Source organism: Vigna unguiculata, chromosome 7, assembly GCF_004118075.2.
Source record: "Vigna unguiculata cultivar IT97K-499-35 chromosome 7, ASM411807v1, whole genome shotgun sequence".
Classification (NCBI taxonomy): domain Eukaryota; kingdom Viridiplantae; phylum Streptophyta; class Magnoliopsida; order Fabales; family Fabaceae; genus Vigna; species Vigna unguiculata.
The window spans coordinates 29812465-29833993 of record NC_040285.1 but is presented as its reverse complement, the minus strand read 5'-3'; the positions used below and the strand labels follow the sequence as shown (position 1 = coordinate 29833993).

General features: G+C 28.7%; 2 protein-coding genes and 1 long non-coding RNA gene across 3 annotated transcripts; 2 read left to right on the top strand and 1 right to left on the bottom strand.

Moving 5' to 3' along the window:
* Positions 1–226: 226 nt before the first annotated feature.
* LOC114189559 lies at positions 227–2133 on the top strand. Its single transcript, XR_003605691.1, has 3 exons — positions 227–606; positions 724–789; positions 1888–2133. It is a non-coding gene; the product is annotated as an uncharacterized LOC114189559 (long non-coding RNA).
* Positions 2134–4802: 2669 nt separating this feature from the next.
* Positions 4803–6759, bottom strand: LOC114190394 (plasmodesmata-located protein 2-like). The gene is made up of 3 exons (XM_028079257.1): positions 5563–6759; positions 5223–5330; positions 4803–5098 (listed from the first exon to the last, which is right to left on the bottom strand). Exons 1-3 carry the CDS (start codon positions 6335–6337, stop codon positions 5091–5093), a joined length of 891 nt encoding a protein of 296 aa, XP_027935058.1. The 5' UTR covers positions 6338–6759; the 3' UTR covers positions 4803–5090.
* A 9916-nt stretch (positions 6760–16675) lies between these two features.
* LOC114189787 (oxidation resistance protein 1-like) lies at positions 16676–20511 on the top strand. The gene is made up of 8 exons (XM_028078473.1): positions 16676–16948; positions 17795–18234; positions 18332–18404; positions 18524–18604; positions 18700–18763; positions 19529–19616; positions 19722–19806; positions 19880–20511. The coding sequence occupies exons 1-8, from the start codon at positions 16880–16882 to the stop codon at positions 19916–19918; spliced, it is 939 nt and encodes a 312-aa protein (XP_027934274.1). The 5' UTR covers positions 16676–16879; the 3' UTR covers positions 19919–20511.
* Positions 20512–21529: the final 1018 nt, after the last annotated feature.

Below are 21529 nucleotides of genomic sequence, written 5' to 3'. Positions count from 1 at the left end.
TAATAATTGTCTTCGAGATTATATAGTAAGAGTATTGTCAAATGCATTCCAATGGTTATCAAACATTTATTTTATCTTTTCTATCCATTATTATCTCTTTAGTTAGTTCAGTAGAGATAAAAAGTGGATTAATTTCTCTTAACTGTCATTAAGAGATGATGTGTTATTTAATCCTCTTGGAAGCAATCACCCTTTGTCTGTATCCTCTCCATAGCAGCAACTTGGACCTGAAAGATGATACATTAAATTAAACTTTGACCCTCCAACTGTACCACTGCATTCAGATGCATGGAGAGAGACTTGGACTGATCATAATTTAGTTTTTGTAGAAAAAGCTAACCTGTGAAGTACTGTTAGAAAACTAAACTAAATTAATTATGTATTGAACTGAGATGAAATATGTAATACCTCTCTTTTTACCCTCTTCCAAAACAGAAGCTCACTCTTCTTCCTCATTCCTTCCACTCTCCTCTGCAACTCCAAACTCTCTTCCATTCCCTCTCTCTGTGCTGCCATCTCACCATTTCCTTTTTCCTACTCAGATTCTGGAAGAACCAACCAGCAGGAACCTCCGCAGCTTCCTCCCTCAAACCTTCATTCCCCAAGGTAGGTTTCTTTTAAAATTGGGTTCGGTTCCAGCTAGAATCCTCTAGTTACTCGCTGATTTCTGAATCTAATCACGAAATTCTTTCTTCTCCATGTCGTTGTGATGAATTCCTCTAGGTTAAGCTAAAACTCTGCTGTCTTGTAAATCTGCTTGAGTCCACCAGTTAAAGTCTTGGCAAAAAGGTAAGGGAAGCTAACTTTGTAACTCATTTTGGTGTGAATTGCGTTTGGGAGTGCTTTGATTGCATGATTGCTTGTTTAATTGACGTTTGAGACTGCTAAAGTATGAAATTGAGTGGGGATGACCTTTGGGCGAGTTTGCATGTGCAGAACAGGGAGGATTTTCTGGTAGTTTCGCCTAGGCGAGTTGGTCTCGCCTGAGCGAAAATACCAGAAGCTCACCTCTGTCATTGTGCGAAATCTCGCCTAGGCGAGCTGAAGTCGCTTGAGCGAGATAGCCTCTCGCCTAGGCGAGCCTGCTTCGCCTGAGCGAGAATTCGTCCAGAACTTCTCTTTGCCACTGTAAGGGCTCTCGCCCAGGCGAGGGTAGCCCGCCTAAGCGAGATAACCTCTCTAGCTTAGGCGAGACCCTCTAGCCTAAGCGAGATCCCCTGCAGAAGACTGTTTTTCCCACTGTTTTGTTTCCTTGATGCTTGATTGGTTGCTTTAAGATGATGAGGGTTGATAATTGTGTGAGATCTTTATGTATGTTAAACTGTATGCAAACTTTGGGTGTGAGTGTGATGTGAATGGAGTATGTTATAGTTAGGATTTCAAGGGAAATCCTAAAGTATGTGGTTTAGTGAATGTAAGGGCATGAGGACTCAAATTGGTGACATCCTGACGCTTCCAGTAACCATTAAGACTCAAATAGAGTGTGATGGATTACGTCGGGGGAAGTAGCAGGAGGTCCTGGTCTATGATTCCGATCCATCATAGAGGTGATGGGATTTACCTTGAGAGTGGTTGGGTGAATACCCCTTGTGCCTAAGACTCTGCAGAGTTTAGAAGCCACTTCAAGTGCAAGTCACCAAGAGCTCCAATGCCACTTACATAATCCGGATATCGAGTCTAGAATGAGGTGTGATGTTATGGCCAGGATTAATTGGATTGATTTTTAATTGATTATGTAACAAAAGTATATTCTCTGTGGTAGAATAAAAATACCAATTGCATGATTTACTCCGTGTCCAGTTAGCTTACCCTTTTAGTTTCTTTTGTGTTCTGTGTGTCTTCTATTTTTCTTTTGCAATGACCGTCTTTAATGAACGGCGCGAGCAGATAAAAGTGTAGGTGAAGGTACACCCTTCCCGGACCGACGTTGAGTGAGTTCCCAGACGTTTCCCAGCTGTAGTAGCCACTTGTTTCTCTAGTAAATGTTTAGGATGTTTCGTAACCTTCAGTGATGTGGGCTGTACATATTGATCAGTGTATGCACTTCTTTTGGATGACTGTACTAGTTATGCTGACCTATGTCATTAACTGCTTCTGAATTATTGAAATTTAAATGTTTCGCTTAATAGTTTAAAAACTATAAAAACGGGATGTTACAAAATAAACTGTTTAGTTAATTTTTTATACTAAACAACTAAATAGAACTATTATAGCTTCAACAACTAAACCAAATTGAAAAGAAATAATTCATTAAATATACATATTTTTTCGTAACAAAATATGCTAAAATAGTTATAAATAAAGAAAAAGTAATGAAGGTAATAAATTTTCATAAGCAGGTTCCTAGAACACCATTTGAATAGAAGTTTTCAAATGTGTTAAATTGAATTAAATTGCATAAAAATTCAACTAAACTAGAGAATAATTTGTCCAAATTAAATTGACTAAAATGTAGTTCAAACTACTAAAATGAGCTTGTTTTTTCCTTCTTTGGAGACCTAACTGGTGTAAATGATTGAATTGCATTGTTAATACACTAGAAGGAAAAAAAACAAAAAAGATTTTATTATTATTTCTTTCAACTCAAATTAATACATAAATTCATTTATTAGTAATATATAACCACCAATTTTTTCAATAGTATATTTATTAATAAGCTAACACAAATATAAAAGTTTGGAAGGAAACTAGCCATTGACAATGTAAAATCATGGCAATACAATGCAGATATTATTAAGGAACTAAACAACTTCAAATTTAAGTTTATTGATGAAAAACCACAATCGAAAATTCACTTAACAGTAGATAATTATGTAAGTATGTTTTTCATTCTTATAATAATTACAATAGTGTGCTGAGTTTTTTCTTTTCTTTTTTTTAAGTAGTTTAGTTTTTAAAAAGCAACTAAAAATAGTTTATTTTAATAAAATTAATGTAATTTTTTATAGTTTAGTTTAATTAAGTTTAGTTTTTGACAACACTCTTATCAAAGGAAGACCTAATGAAAAAGATGTAAAAGAGTTTGATTGAAGTGTTTATTAAAATGAAAATTAATGCTATTTATATTTCAACACAAATAATTATTTTATTTGAAATTATTAAAACTACATATAAATGAAGAAAATGTTTCAATTTGAAAGTTATGAATAAAAGGAAATAAATAAAAGAGTGTTGATGTTCAGACATTCATAACTAAAAAAGCTAAATAAAACTAAATAATCAGCACATTTTGTATTGGAAATTAACCAAAAATTTCCATTTAGGATTTAACACTAAGCTTAAAAAAAATTATACTAACTTTTAACTAAACACTCTTAAAATACATAAATAAAAAAATTAACTTCTCCATAAATTAACATTAGTTTATACATAATGTATAAAAATCATTTAATATAACTTCTTTTAATTTCAATTTATTCACAAACTAATTTTAAATTATAAAAAACAACAACTTATTTTATCTTCTTATTTTTTCCTTATTCAAAAAATTTAATAACTTATCAGTCTTAGATCATGTTACCATAATTGTATACAGATAGTTATTTTCAAATTTACATTAATGAAATCCCCTAAAATCTTAGTTAATAACGTTTTCTTAAAAGTTTCAATGTTTTCAATTAAACTATCCTTATATTAAAGTTCTAAAATTTCAAATTTCCTTTATTATCATGGACATCATTTGATTCTACCATGGACATAATAATCTCGTAAGTAAGTTCATCAAATCTGTAAACTAAACATTTTTTAGGTCATATTGCAAGTTTCTTTTTTAGATAAAAATAAAATAAGCAACAGCTCAAACTAACATGATTATCTAAGGTTTTACAATTGAGAAATTTAATAGTCTATGTGACTGTGAATATGTTTACAAGTTACAAATAACACATCTTTTGCTTTAAACCCAAGAGCCAGTGAAAATGTCTCTTTGTTTCGATGAATTAACTCTGCAAGAAGATTAGGTTCGATGCTTCATCAAAAGAAAAGGTACAGTGCCATCAAACTTAATATAAGAGCTACACTCAACTTCACATCTTATCCATTTTGAATCATATTTAGTTGTGAAAACTCAAAAATACTAGTTATTTCCCAAATTCCTATGAATATGAGAAATAAAAATATTGAATTTGATGACATACTTGACTTTAGAAATGAACATCTTTTCCTCTAAATTTTTCTGTGTCAATGTAAATCCTTTTTTTGGGGGTGAATCATGTACCAGAGTAATCCTGAATATACTAAATGCTGAACTTTTGAAGTGTAAATGGCAAAGCATTAATGTTCCACCAGAAAATCTACAATGCTTACTCTCAAAGCATAGACAGATTGAAAAATAGCTATGGTGATATTTGCTTTTTTCTTCTGAATGAATGAGAAAAGAAATACTAGTAAGTAGACCACACATGATTATTTTCCCACAACACAACCATGAGGAAAGCAGAAGACACAAAGCACATGCCATGATTCCAAAGCTAAACTTCTTCCTGCCTTTGTTAATAACATAACACAGACTTTTCAGGTTAATGCCACACAGAAACTCCAAATACTGTGCCAACTTTTGCTTCTTCCCTCGGTAACTTAAATGTTTAGTTAATTAGAATTGACTTGAAGTAGTGTATCTGTCATTGTCTACCTAAACACACAAACCAAAACATGTGTTGGAGAGGGGAAGCTTGGAAAAAGGGAGGAGAGAGGATGATGCAACTTTTTAAAAAGTTAAAGTTATTGATGCAAAAATAGAGACTCAGTACTGTGGAGAGAAGGGAATAAAGAATCATCCAAATGATAAAGAAATAGACACAAAATTTTCACCCATTCAGGATGACAAACATTCATTACTCTAGGTATATTTCATCTTTACCTTGTAATGTAAAAAAATGTCACTTTCATGAGCTAATTACACCCTTCTTCACAGCAAAATCATCTCACCTAACTACAAGAATTAGAGTCCCAAATTTAACCGTCCCAGACTCTTTTCCTATCTGCTAAAGTCTAATTACCAGAAATTTTCAATCTTTTTCATCCAAAAGCTATATATAGAAACAATCCATTGCATGAAGAATTATGCCTCCTCAATCAATCATCTTCGACTGTCAATAATCTGTGCAGGAAAATGATGTTGTTAGATGACAGAAGCAGAATATAGAAATGTAGAAACCAAACTACAAACTGAACCTAGTAATGTTAAAAACCAACCATTCCATATAGTGATGTTTAACACATACCATCATGTTTCTTCTTCAAACTCCTAGCAAACAACAAGCATATAACCACAAAAGCCACTCCAGCTGCCCCTCCTAATATTATAGCCACTGTCTTCCCTGGATTTTGCCCTGCCATTACATCAATTAGCTACAAAACACTTCACAATCCAAATACGATCCACATTGAGGAAGGAATGTTGAACATTCACCATTGCATTTGAACAATGGAACAATTAAAGCAAAATTGCTGTGTGTATGTGAAATTAAACAAAGACAAACAAACACATTCAATATGACAAGAGAAATGAACAGTCTCTTCTGTCAATATTATCTCTTTTGGTGTTTAGGTATTAGTTATTACCAGAAGGAGATGAGGAGAAGGAACCAGAGGAAGATGAAGCCGCAGATGAAGAGTGTCTTCCTGGAACCCCATTAGGATAATAGCTATAACTGATGAAGCACTTGTACAAATAAACCTGGCCTGAAATGGAACTGCCACATTCTACCTCAGCCCTCTGCACAGCATTTTTTATACACTCCCCACAATCAGAATCACCAACATCTCCTTCACACTGTCCCATCACATACAAAGACTGATAGCTGGTTGCATAGAAGCCATGAGCACTCACCACCCCATTTTCCATCACGGAAAAAGCAGTGTCCCTCCTCTCCTCAAACCCTCTTCCAGCCGCATTGGTTGCCCCACAAGTCTTGTACAAAATTTGCATCCCCGAGATTTGTGCAAACCCAGTAACCTCGTACAGCATGTAGCAACCTAGAAGCTGGACTCTAGCAGCTGTGGTTTTGCCACACAATTTGTCAGACAAGACCGGGAGTCTGCTCACACAGTTATAGCAATCAGAGTTGGATAGGTCCCCTCTGCATTGGAAGAGCCCAGTCATGGAGGCTTGGCCACTCCCTGTTGTGGCCTTAAAGAACTTGGTTTTAGTGGATTGTGAGACCAATGAACCAAACAGTGCTGAAAGGGCTTGCGAGTATACCCCATTTGGATCTGTAAAAGGTTCCTTGGAGCAGCCCTTGTAGACCAAGGTGGTGTAATCAGAAGCAGATTCAGCAAGCTCTGAGGACAAAATCAGAAACAAAAAAAGAAATAGAGACTTTAAAGGAAGACCCATTTGAGTGTGTGGTGTTGAGAGATGAGAGGATCAAATCATGACAGTTTTGGAGGGGGAAAGAAAGGAAAAAAAAGGAGAAAACTTGAAGGGTATGAATGTGTGTGTGGTATGGTACGATGTGGTGTGGTGCTATCAGATTCAGAGAGAGTCTGATTAAGGAAATGAGAAATGAAGGGTTGTGATTGAAGGTTTGGCCTTTTAGCTGAATCAGTAGAGAAAGGGATTCTGGGTGGTGTGGTGGAGTGACTCTACATTCTGAAAATTGTGTCCTTGGGATTCACTTTTCTTTGGATGGATGGATGAAAATTGGATATCATAATGTAATATATAGTGCAATGTCTCTGTAGATGTGCATAAGGGCACTAGCTGTATCATACCATGTATACTCTCTTTCTCTCTCTATATCTGGTTTTTCTCAAAAGTGTTTAATAACTGGTTAATACTACAGAAAATGGGTTTTGAAAAGAGGGTGTAAGTTTTTTGAGAATGGTGAACAGTTTTTTATTATTTGAAGAGAATGAGAACAAAAGTGGTTGAATTAATTAGGCGTTAAAAGTAGTGGGAGAAATATTCACAGGTCTTGGTTTTGGAGTGCATGAAGAGAAAGGAATCTGGTTTTGGTAAGAGAGAACAAACAACATGCCACTTTGACCATAACACATTGTGCTCTATCTAAGATTTCATCTCAATTCAACATTGTCTTTTTAATTCTACACAACAAAGCTTAACAAAAATGAGTATTAACTAAGATATGATGTATCACATTCTAATCCTTTCAAATGGTTAAAATGTTTAAAACATTAGAATCTTTTGAACAAATATAATTTTTGTTTCTTCAAGTCACTGCAAATCCCGTGATTTATTTGTAAAAAAGACTGCAAACATCACAGATATATGGCTGGCTAAAACGATAATATGAGAAGAACACGACAAATTAGAAAGAAAAGTATAGCTGGCACATTTCTGTTTTAATCGAAACAAATTGAATTCAGACAACAGTGTGTGTTATTGTTCGAGCGGTGCGGTGAGTTGCAGAAGTTCTGCCACCTGCACCAGCAAAAAACTTTCTTTTTCTTCAACGACTTTAAAGCGATTAGATTGAAATTATTGTAATAAAAAATCATAATTTATGTTATAAATAACCTTATAAAATTATTCATAATCATTTCAAATTATAATTTTATATGCTACATAGTTTGTAATTTGAAATAAATCAATAATAGATAGCGATATAATTGAAAAATGATATAAATTTTATAATAATTAATTTTAATTGCTATAGATAATGTTTATATACCTTAGTTGATGTTATTTTTTATGCTATTCTTCCATAAAAAAAGTTGGGATTTTATACTAATAGTTATTATAAGAATGACTAATTAAAGAGCAACATAAAAAATCAAATCAAATGAAATTACTTATAGTGAGTGATAAGAGAAAGAAAATAAAGGAGAATATGGTATATATGGAGAGGAATCCTCTTCCTTGAAACAGGACAAGAGAATAGAATAACAAGTTACATGGATTCACATAAATGCTTTTCATCTATCTGAGAATCAAATCAGAAATATTGTTAGCACATGAGTGGTGTGGCTAAATTCTTAAATTTATTTGCATCATGATATTTTATATGAATTATTTCAGTTGGGTATGCTAAAATTTATTAACCATAATCTAAAAGATAAACTTGGAAAATATATATATATATATATATATATATATATATATATATATATATATATATATATATATATATATATATATATATATATAAAGAAAGTTGTGAGATCTGTAACAAGATGTTCCGCACAAATTAGTATAAGAAGTGAACACTTTTTTTTTTCTTTCAAATATTGATAAAAGAATTCATGCATGTATATTAAAATATAAATTTAGTGACATATGCTTTTGTAAAATTAAACTATCCTAGATAAATACTGTACAAAACATAATAATATAAACATTATAAATTATAAACTCACGGTGTGGATTGCTTGAAGTTTTAAACTTAGTTACACTTAAAATACCCAAACTGAGTTAAATATTTATTGGACTTAATAATTAAAAAATGAGAATTGCACATGATCTACTAGTTTTATTTCTCAAAAGAATCTTTCAAAGTCATTCTTATAACCAAAAATAAATTTTTAAAGTCTTTTCAAAGTTATTATTGAAGTGTACTTTAAGTCTATTGAATAATTTATAATTAATATTTTATAATTTTGTTAACATGAACTATATATAATTTTATAATTTTCTGATTTTATACTTTTACAATTTTTAGTATCATTATACGTAATTTTCGGTAATGCGTATAACTATATAACTTTTAAATTTATATAATAATATAACTTTATAATCAACCGTAATTTTATCATATAAATTATATGATTAATATATTTATAATTTTATTATTTATATAACTTCGTATTGATGATTAATTATAAGGTTTTAAATTTATAAAATCGTATTTTATGTATCCATCATTTTGTAATTAAAAAGTAAATATTTAACCGAGCATAAAATAGTAAACATCATTATAAATTAACAACAATAATCTAAAATATAATAATTATATCTCCTACATTTTAGTTATAAAATAATATTTTTATTATTATAATACAATAAACATACATTTAATGTAATTTATATTTTGTATTAAAAGTATCTCACATATAAACATAAAGAAAAAACTAATTGGTCAATAACATATACCATATTGAAGTAGTATAATTAAACTTAAATAAAAAATCAAAATAAATAATAAATAATTAAATAAATAAAATTTCAGTCTGTCATTTAACAAAATTCATTAATAGCATAAAATTACACACACACACATATATATATATATATATATATATATATATATATATATATATATTATATATATATATATATATATATATATATATATATATATATATATATATGCAAAAGTTATGTCATAATCCACCTTCTTAATATCATTTTTATTATACATTGCTACACGACTCAATAATTCAAAACATATTTTTTTCCTCTTTCATAGTTCAACAAGTCTTACATTTAGACTTTTCTTGAACAAATTATCCTCCAAACAATTATATATATATATATATATATATCTCCCATCAGTAAATCACAAACACAACTGAGTTTAATATTCAACAATAATAATTCCACAAATAAAATGCATGTATCCCAAAGTTTTATCCATATAATTATAAACACAAATCACATAAATAAAATAATTATCTTCCCTTACCTTAAGGAATATTCTTAATATTATTCTTCTCTTGCATAACTTCAGAGTTTAAAATATGTTTATCTACATAAAGAAAAGTTCAATTAATGATCAGAATATAATTTTATGATCACTAATAAACAAAAATTTGTTCAGAGTGTAGAAAAATCACATACAACCGAAAAATGCTACATAAAAAAGGAAAAACAAATTGTTTTAAGGTTAAATCATTCCAGAGGTCCCCATTTTTGTAGCGAAATCTCAAGTAGGTCCCCCATTTTCATTTCACTCAATTGAGTCCCTATTTTTGAAAATTCGTTACAATCAGTTCAGTTAGTTGTACAGTAACGGTGTTAATTATGTGTCACGTGTCAACACGTGGTTTTTTTTATCTTTTTTATTTATTTTTTATAATTATTTAATAATTATTTGATTTTTTTATGATTTTTTAAAAAAATTAAAAATTGTCACGTGTCAATCTGCCATTGTGCCACGTGGCAGAGACAATGTGACGTGGCAGTGCCACGTGCCACTATTGGATGTGCAAAGTCTCAATGTAGTCCCTATATTTGTTATTTTGTCTCAATTTGGTCTCAATTTTTTTAAAACTAAATCAATTTCATCCCTATATCAAATTTAATTTTTATATAAATTTTACAATGGTATTTTTATTATAATTGATATTTTTAACAAAATTAAGTTTATTTAAATGTATATTTTGCATTGAACTTTATTTAAATATTGTTTCAAATATTTATACATCAATAATTTATAGACAAATGTTATAATTTATATTTAAAATTTTATATTTAAATTTATAAAGTTTTTATTTTTAAAACAACTCTAACATTTATCTATAAATTATAGATATATAAATATTTAAAAATATAAATAAATATCAGTGCAAAATATACATTTAAATAAACTTAATTTTGTTAAAATTATCAACTATAATACAAATATCTTTGTAAAATTTATATAAAAATTAAATTTGATACAGAGACGAAATTGATTCAATTTTAAAAATTTTGGGACCAAATTGAGATAAAATAACAAATACAGGAACTACGTTGAAACTTTTTCACATCACGTGACACTGTCACTGTCACATCACATTATCTTTGCCACGTGGCACAATGTCAGATTAACACGTGTCAATTTTATTTAAAATAAAAAAAAAATAAAAAAAATATGTGCTGACACGTGACACCTAATTAACATTGTTACTGTACAATTAACGGAAAGAAACTGATTGCAACGAATTTTAAAAAATAAGAACTCAATTGAGTCAAATAAAAATGAAGGGACCTACTTGATATTTTACTACAAAAATAAAGAACTCTAGAATGATTTAATCTTATTTTAAAGAATAAATGATAGAAATTGAAGTTACTCTGTTCCAAAATCTATTCGGTTAAAAATTATTTTTAACTCTTTGACTACACAGCAGTACTGGCAATTTTTGAAATGGATCAGTATAGAAAGAAAGATTAAGAGAAAAAAGGACTGATGAAGGAAGGTTCGAAGGAAAGTATGACTCGAAAGAAAGAAAATAACAGAGGAGATGCACTACTTTTTTTCATGCTTTTATTCTAGTCTCTCTCCTTTAAAAAATATTTAAAGTTATTTTCTTTTATTTTATCATTTTATCTCTCTTTTTATTAGGCATGCTACACTATCTTTAAAAAATGTCTTAGTTAATTGAAAGTAATGGTTAATATGAGATTTTTAAGGCATGATAGGATTATGAGTAAAATATAAGACATCTTATGTCTAGATAAATTTCAAACTCAATATCTCAGGTCTCAGTTTGAATACATCTGGATATATGACAACATTAATGATTGATCTCATCAAACATATCTAAAGCATAAATTATAATTATTATATACATCATCATATATATAGTTAACATATATTTCATAACCTATCACTATCATAATAATCACAATTTAATACAATGAATTACGGAGTATATGTTTATTCAACAAGAACATGTATATTAAAATTAATGAATAATTTAGTGATAAGATGATAGGGTGAATTTCAATTAGATGTGTTTTTAGAATAATTTTGTTCCAAAAGTTATTGGGCCAAAACAGTATCACCTTCCCATAAATTAATCGGCTATTGCTTTGTAACCTCCATAATTACTAACAGCATCAGAAAAAGACTCAAAAACAACTTAGATGATAAAACTACTCGTATACATAAATATTTACAGATAAAAATCTGACAGACAATTAGTGTTTATGGATATGAGTATCATATTATTCGTAGATATTTTTATTTATAAAAATTTAAAATTAAAATTTAATTTAGATTTTATTAAGTTAAATTTAATTAAAATTAAAATTAAAATTATATTTTATTAAATTTAATTAAAATTAAAATTTAATTCATATTTTATTAAATTAAATTAAATTAAATTTATATTACATTTATAATATATATTAAAAAGCAGTTATCTATGAATACTTACATATTATTTTAACGGTATGATAACAAATAAATTTTTTTATTACGAATTGAGTAGCAGGTAAATATTATTCATATCTAATTTGATCTAATCTATTATCGTTCTTAATTATATTATATTATCATTTTTTATGTTGCGAGTGATATTGGTTTCACTGTCACCATTACCGTGGGAAAAAGAAAGAAAAAGAGAAAATGAGAAAAAATATTGTTCTGAATAACTCTTTGTTATACATATTTCATTTATTTGGAAAGTTTTTTCCGAAACACATTTTATATAAGGATATTTCGAAAACACGTTTCGAAGAAATATATACGTTTCAGAAAGTTAATTTTGGAAATCTTATTCTCGAAAAACTTGTTTGGAATAAATTTCTTACTTTTTTGAAAATTTTGTTCCAAAGATTTCACTGAAAATTTTATTTCGAAAAAGTTGTTCTGAAGATTCTGAAAAAAAAAATGTTTTTGAAATATGTAATTCAGATCTCACTTTTATCATAGGTCAACTGGTTATTTTGAAAATACAAAGAGGCCGAATGTAGAAATATTATAAGGAGTGCAGGAAATAAAAGTTGATTAACCAAATTTCTCTGCACTGACGAACTGGAACAAGGCGCTACGATAGGGCTTTGTTATTCTCATCGCCAATTAAGTTTACCTCTATTTTATCATAGTTAATTCTTTTTAATCAGGAATGACAACGGTTAAGTCGAACATGAATAATGTTTATCTATTATTCGATTGGTAAAAAAATTATCCATTATTATTGTATTTATTTATCGGATGCCTGTTTAATTATGTTTTATAAAATGTTTGACCTTAAAAAATAAATGAAAAAATTATCACAATTATTTTAGTGAAAATTGGACCTGCATTACTGGTTTTAATAACTTATTTTAGGGAAAAAATTACCATAATTATTTTAGTGAAATTTGAACCTGCATTATTGGTTTTAATAACTTATTTTAGGAGTGATATTGTGAGTCGACTTGTCCTATTTAGGCCAGCAAAATGTGGATTGGATTTACCCGTCTCATGTTGAAAATGCGGAGTAAAAAGTTTGGTCCATTCTACATAAGTTTTGGCTTACAAGCTCGTGGATCAACTTTTTTTAAAAAAAAAATAAATAAAAGAAAAATCTAATGGTAAAATTTTTGATGTTCAACAAATTGGTGAACTTTAATAAGTTCACAAAATTAAGCGAAGACTTTGGAAGCTAAAACTTTGAAAAGTTGGATGATAAATTAAGAATTCAACGTTTTCATCATATTCATATTCGTACTTTAGTATATAGAATGTATTTTTCAAATCTGAACACATTCAAGAATACATAACATTATTTTTCATTAATACAAAAATTTGAAATATTCATATGTAGAAGTTTAGAAAAAAAAAAAAAACCTAGTATACAGGAGTGCAATTATTTTTTTGTTATGTGAGTCGTGGACCAACCCATACGGACCACATATTATATGGGTTAGTGAACTCAATATGTTAGACTGTCTTGTGTTTTTTTTTTCAAACCTACAAGTTGGTCCACTAAACCTAACCCATATTGTCATTGGCTTATCTTAACTACTGAACCATCCTTAACTTATCTTACTTACTATAGATTGTACTTCTCTAGTATGATATATATGCAATTAGTTTTAAATGAAAATTATACACGTGTACATTATCTACTTCTAAAATATAAATTTATATTTATTATGTATCAGTATTATTAACTGTCTTAATAGATTATACAGTCATAAGTTAATTGATAATTTAAAATGTGATACATTTATACAATTACTTCTTATCTATAATATTATATAAAGATAATTTTCTTTTTTTGTATTTTTTTTTCTAATTTTACCTCAAAATGATTATAATTTAAATTTAACCATTTTCTTTAAATTTAACTATTTTCTCTAAATATAAATGAAAATTATCCAAAAAAAATAAAAAACTATCAATAATTAAATTGTAAAAATTATTTATATTTTTTCATAATTGTAATTTGATTATATTATGTTATTATAAAAAAAGTTAACACATATACATAATACATTTGTTTTCGCTAGTAAATTTTGAAAATGTATAATATAAATATGAATTTTAGTGATGAAAATTGTGAATCAGCAGCAGTAGATCTTGACACTAGTGCTAATAATATTATTGATAAAACAATAATGGTAATACTGTTAATATATTAGTGGTTGGAAATAAATATATATTATTATTACTAGCATAAACACAGGCACGATAGTGACTGTGTGTACGCATTTTTTAAATTATATTAATAATTAATAATATTGTAATGTTATTAAGTTAATAAACAAAACAAAAGTATATTTATCTATATCTATCTATAACAATAAATGGAAATCCTCTTTTTGTGTCCACATTTCATAATATCCGTTTTACTCTTAGTTATTTTAAAAATTAATTATTTTATAGATAATTTATTTTTAATCATTTTTCTATAAATCTCTTTTGTTTTAAATCATCATTTAAATTTTCTTTTTACATATCTTATTTTTTTTATAATTTTATATTTAACAACTATTTTAAAAATTATATATTTGTTATTAATCTTAACTTTTTTGAAAATTAAAAAATGCGAATACACAGGCGCTGTCGCGCCTGTGTGTTCACTAGTAAAAAATAAAATGAAATGTATAGATAAAATATGAGATAAATAACTGTTGATGAATAGTAGGAGAAAAAAGAAGAAGGAGATAAGTAAATAGTTTTATAAAAACTTGTAAAAGTAACCGTTAATTTTTAAAAATTTAATAAATAATTAAATTATAGAGGGTAAAGTTGAAATTATGAAATGTGGACACAAAAGAGGAAATTCCCTTTATATACAGTTATAGATTAGCACCGAAGGGAGGAGATCGAGATATAGGGTTATTGATTTACCTATTTTCAATCGCTAAAATTATCCTCTTATCATATTTTTAATTTATATACTCTATTGATTTATTTATATTCTGATTTTAATAATTTATATTCATCAGAGATCATTATACCTATTGTTATATACTAGTATACTAACAGTGTTAATAATAGTAATAATATGGTAAAAAAATTTATTCGGTAGTAATTTAACTTTTATATATATATATATATATATATATATATATATATATATATATATATATATATATATATATATATATAACAATAATAAAGAGATTCTCTCTTTTATGTCTACATTTCATAATATCAATTATACCCTTTATAATATAATTATTTATGATTTTTTAAAATTAATGATTATTTTTTAAAAAAAAAATTTATCTTATTTTTTTTATAATAATCTATAACAATATATAATTGGGATTTCCCTTTTTGTGTCCATTTTTCAAAATACCGATTTTACCCCTTTAAATATAATAATTTATTAAATTTTTAAAAATTGACCGTTACTTTTACAAACTTTTTATAAAATCAGATGTTTCTATTTCTTCTCTTCTTCTTTATTTATCAATGGATATTCTTTTATCTGTTCTGATATATTTCACTTTATTTTTAATAAATATAATTTTAATATATATATATATATATATTAATTTAATAACATTATAATATTATCACCTATTAATATAATATCACGCATATTTAAAAAATGTATACACATAGGCACGATAGCGCCTGTGTTACGCTAGTAAATAATAAAGAGGATTCCCTCTTTTGTGTCCACATTTCATAATACCAATTCTACCCTTTATAATATAATTATTTATTATTTTTTAAAATTAATGGTTATTTTTTACCTATTTTCTATAAAAAATTTTATCTTATTTTTTATTCATCAACAATTAACTTTTCTATTCATTTCACTTTATTTTTATCATTTCACTTCATTTTTAATAAATATTAATATAAATATAAATTTATTTTATATATTATCACCTACTAAAATACTATCATTCATCTATAACAATATATAAAGGGGATTTCTCTTTTTGTGTCCACTTTTCATTTTCCAATTTTACCCTTAATTATATTTTAAAATTTATTTATTTTATAATTATTTTTTTAACCGTTATTTTTAAATCTTTTTTATTTTAACCGTTATTTCAAAAACCTTATTTTAACAGTTATTTTATTTAATAACTATTTTAAAATTTGTTATATATGTTTTAAAAATAAATATTATTGATCTTATAAAAATAAAAAAATGCAGATACACAAACACAATAACGCGCCTGTGTGTTCGCTAATATATATATATATATATATATATATATATATATTAATTAAAAAGGTGCATTAATTTATTGGTTCATATGGTCACGCCATCAACGTGTTGTGTCTTATATTAGTAATTTTGTCATATATTAAGAATATACAAATATAAATGAAAACCCTATGATCAATTAGCATAATTAGCATTATATAAATATATATAAGTTTTTAAAGAGCTTCATTTATATATATTAGGAGCAATATAATGTTGTTAAAAAATCGAGAAGACAGAATAAAAACAAGTATTAGAAAAACAAAAACAGAAAAATAAAGAGGAAAAGCATGAAAATGTTGAAGAGATCGGTGAAATTAACAGAATTGAGAAGATTAATATTAATTCAACGTTGTTTGGTGACGTAAATAAAATCTTTGTCCCGTCAACCAATCAATCTTGCTTAATTTACGTTTTGGGCTTCTTTTCACCTCTTTGTTTGTTGTCGTGTTCTGTCACCACCGACTCATACTCCTGTCGTTCCCAATTCCTAATTCCTAATTCCCAATTCCCAATTCCCAATTCTCATTCTTTACAACACCATACAAACCCTTTATTTTTCATCACATTTCATGGAATCGCATTCATAATTCGCCTCTTCAAAATGCATTCTTTCAGAGACAAAGTGACGCAGAAGTTCTCTCATCTCTTTCCCAACTCCTCCTCGTCCCAGGTATTCTTTTTTCATGATCTGCATTTGCTTATTTGTTATCGTGCATGTCATTCTCGATTAAATAAAAATCTGAGCTTGGTGTGGTGGGCACTCTTATTTTGTCCTTGAACACAAGCTTTGATCGTCTTTGCCCTCGATCTTCAATCTGATTTATGTGTGTGAATAAATCTGAATCTGGGTTAAGTTGGCTTAATTATTTTTCATCACGGTTTGAGTTTTCCGACAAATGCGCCGAAGATACATGGTAGAGAAGGAAGAAAAGGCAATCGTGTTGCTTCATTTCGTTAATAAGCTGAATATTGTTTTCAATTTGAATTGTAATCGAGTATATGGGTTTTTTACTGTTTTCTATTCACATGAAGAATTATGTTTTATGGCCTGTGTACATTACTAACAGTTAGTATTATTCTGTTATCTGTCTTTGGTAGCATGTATTATATATGTGGTATGGCCGTGAGTTCTGTTTGACTGGCTGCGAGTGTTGTAGAATATAGATTCGGCTTTTGGGCTATTCGTTATTTTGTTGGGGTGGGTAGAAAATGAACCAGGAAAATGATTCCTTCTCTTCTTCTATCTGTCTTATATCATGAAGGGATTGAATTTTCAAGTGGATAGCAAACTTTATTTGGAGTAGGTTTACTTTATTTAAAAATTTAGGTGCATCACCAGGTTTAATATATTTTTTTTCCTCAAATGTCCTATGTCACTGCTTTATGCTTCCAGTACAAATGCCATGCATTATAGTAACATTGTACTAATTTGTTCTACTTATCCCAGTTGGAAAAATAACCCCTTACCTTGCTTTATTTATCTTTTATATTTGAAATGAGGTTTTTATTTGTGCAGAATAGTCCTTATTCTCAAGAGGATAAACCCGCGTCTTCATATTTATCTTACATTATCCCTTCGATCAGCTTTGATGGATCCAATACAAGCAAGTATCAAAATGAGAGTAAATCACCTTCTGCTGGATATAATTATGAGAATTTTGACTATCAGGATGTTCCATCTGATAATTATGTTGACTGTAGTCCCATGTACAGTAATATGGACTCAGTGAAAGATGGTAATGACAATAATACTAACGAGGACCATACCTCTAGAAGGAGCAGTAGCAGTTCTGAGGTTTTTGAGGAAGCAAATGAGATGCAAACGCCAAAGACTTCAAAGAAGTCTCGACTCAATCTTAGTGATGAATCTACTTTTATATCTCCTGAATTGTATGAATTTTTGGAAATATGCCTCCCTAATATAGTGAAAGGACGCCAATGGGTCTTACTATATAGGTAACTTTTCTCAGTAGGGTTTTGTTTTTTGTATTGAAAGTAATTTGCCATTGCTTTGAAATATTGATTCAACATTTGTTCTTTATATTAAGGGCAGTACGTTAAAACATGGCGTATCACTTCGAACACTTATTCGCAAGAGTGCTGAGCTTTCGTGTCCCGGTTTGCTGGTATGTCAACCTTTCAGAACTATTTTCCAGTCGTGGTGTACACATAATATTTCATCTACATATCAAGGTGTGGTTCTTTTGTTAACAATGAATTATTGTCTATCATGCAAAACGATTAGATCGTGGGAGATATGCAAGGTGCTGTTTTTGGAGGGTTGCTAGAATGTCCCTTGAAACCTACAGCAAAGCGAAAATATCAAGTATGTCAACTCTCTTTTTTCATGGATAATGCTTCTTTGTGAAGGAACTTTTTTCATCTTGAAGTGTGATTTTATTTTGTATACTGTGGTGACAGGGAACGAATGAAACTTTTGTCTTTACAACTGTATATGGTCAGCCAAGGTTGTTTCTACCTACTGGTAAGGATTCTCATCATTTTAATGCATTATTTTTGGTAGGAATTTTGATGGAACTTGGGAAAATGTTTTAAATTGATGCATTGTCCGACTGGTGAACAAACGGACAAGTTCGTATCAGCTAGAGTGACACTTACATGTGTTTAAGGTTAAATATCTTAACTTAATGTTGTATTGCAGTCATCAATATTCAGCAGGACCTGGATTTTATAACGTGGAAGTATGTAAGCTTGATATAGGAATAATCTTTTTGTTAGAAAAAACTGGCTCATTGTCACCTCTTGAATGTCTTCTTTTAGTTTAAGTTGCAATTGAGAAAGGTTTGGGATCAATGGAATCATTGGGTATTCTTTAATACGTATTGTAAATATGACTATTCACCGTACTTCAGATCATTGCAGAATTAGTATTTTACAAATATGAACTCTTTACTGATAATCACATACTTTTACGATAATAAAAAAACCTTTTGAATTGTTTCTTTAGAAAAAGTTGTTTTCCCACGACAATATCAATATGTTTTAATCATTTTGACCATTGCACTTATAAGGATTTTCAGTTTACATATATAACGAAAGGAAGAAACGATAATTTGTCAAGACAATCAGAAATGTTAGATGTTCTGGTGTCTGAAGTTTTTAGAACCATTTGGAGTCCTTACTACTTTACTCTATTTCTATAGTAAGAACAATAAATTATCTTTGTTCACGGTATAAAGTTCTCAACTTTTATTATTTCTCTGAACTTGTGTTCTAATTGTATGTGCAGGTGTCAACCGATACTATTGCATGTGTATGAACGATTTGCTTGCACTTGGTGGTGGGGGTAGTTATGCTTTATGCTTAGAAGAGGATTTGTAAGTATTTAATAATGTCGCTTAGTTTTGTTCCAGTACATTTAATTTGTCATTGAAGTAGCACTATTGGATTCTCTTATTGAATGCATCCTTTTGGTTGAAAAGGTTATCTGGTACTAGTGGACCAAGTGAAACATTTGGAAACTCGTGTCTTGCTCACAGTCCAGAGTTTCAGTTGAAGAATGTCGAGGTAATACACTACTTCCACATTTCTTTATTTGTTTATGTAGAATCATCATTCACTATATCTCTATTATGTGCAGTTGTGGGGTTTTGCGCATGCTTCCCCTTTTCAAGGCTAAGGTGCTTGTTTGATGTCCAAAAGAAGCTTTTCTCTCTTCTACTTTTCTTCTCTGTTTGGATGTAGTTTAGTTTAGCCTTGAACTATTTATCAATTTGATGTTCCTACTCTATTCTCTGACATGTTCCAAATTCTTTTAGTAATGTATTGTTGCTTGAAATTCCATTTTTTTTTAAAGTTTGGGTTTGTGAAAGCGAAATGGTGTGCACACAAGGTTGTGTAGTAGAATATTCTACATGCAAATATATGCATTAACTATAGAAGGCCAGGTATACAACATGAGAAGTTTGTACCTCAGTTCAGTACCCACAAATATAACACTGGTTTTACAATTTGATTTGACAAACTAAACAAATTAGAGACAAGTCCTTTGGTGATGGTTTAAAGCAGTGCCACTACGCTCTCAGATGTATTCAAAAAGAACAAGGATGTCTGTTGGTGGAAACTGGTTGGCCACATGACAGAACGTATCTACAACTATGTAATTTAATTGACTTTGGTTCATGTCTTCTAAACCTTGATTGAGTGTATTAAAACTCGTGTTTGATCTGTTTATGATGTAATCTTTTTCCTGTCTATTAACAATGAGCTTTTTGAAAAACTTTTCCCTGATTACGGTTAAATTATATTTGAACAGTTATATTAAATCTCTGGCCTTCAATTTAATTTGGGTGGTTAATGCTGGTATGCCATTATTCAAAAGCAAAGTTCCAACGGTCAAGGTTGTATTTGACTCGTACTGAAATCACCTTTTTTTTTTCTTCTTTGTCATACGACATGCTTGGTTCTTTTAGTTGAAACGACTTTCCATTCAACACATTGATTATGTGAACAAACAAAGTTTACTTCAACAAGTTCTTTTTATAGTTGCCGGTCAAAATTGTCATAGCATATGTAATAAGGAAGTTTAAGCTTGATGCAAATGGTTAAAATTTATTATTAAAAAATTATTCTATGTATTGATTTGGCATGTTGGGATATCATTATTCTAAATATTTTCAGGACAGATAGGGTATGAGTTGAGTAGTAAGGTAGATAGAATATGAGTAATAGCTTTCCCATATCATGTTTAAAAATGCACTCATTGTTGTTTTCATTCGAATGATTGTGATAATCTATCTGATTTTTATAGATGTTTCTATGTTTTGTTTACTGTTTCATCACTCATGATACAAGCCATAATATCTATGCCTTTGCACAACAGGTTTGAATTACAAGAAAGAATGTAGTACCGAAAGCGTCTAACTTCCACTAATATATGATAAGCAAATGATATTTTACTTGAAGATGTTATAATATCCAAATTTCGTAGAGAACAATCCGTTCTTCACCTATATCTACTACACTAGGACATTACTCTTAATGTTACATGAGAACTTCTATTAACTATGTAAAAAAAGGTTATCTGAGATTGCAAGGAAATAAAATAATAAAACTATTAGAATAATATTACAAGTGATGTTTTTATTTGGTTTTATCTAAAAATAATTTTCTAATTATTATGAACTAAATAAAGCAAATAAATTTTTAATTAAAAATTGTAACCATCCTTAGAAATTAATCAATCATAACATCACATAGTGTAGACAAATTAATTATTTGAGTTTTGATT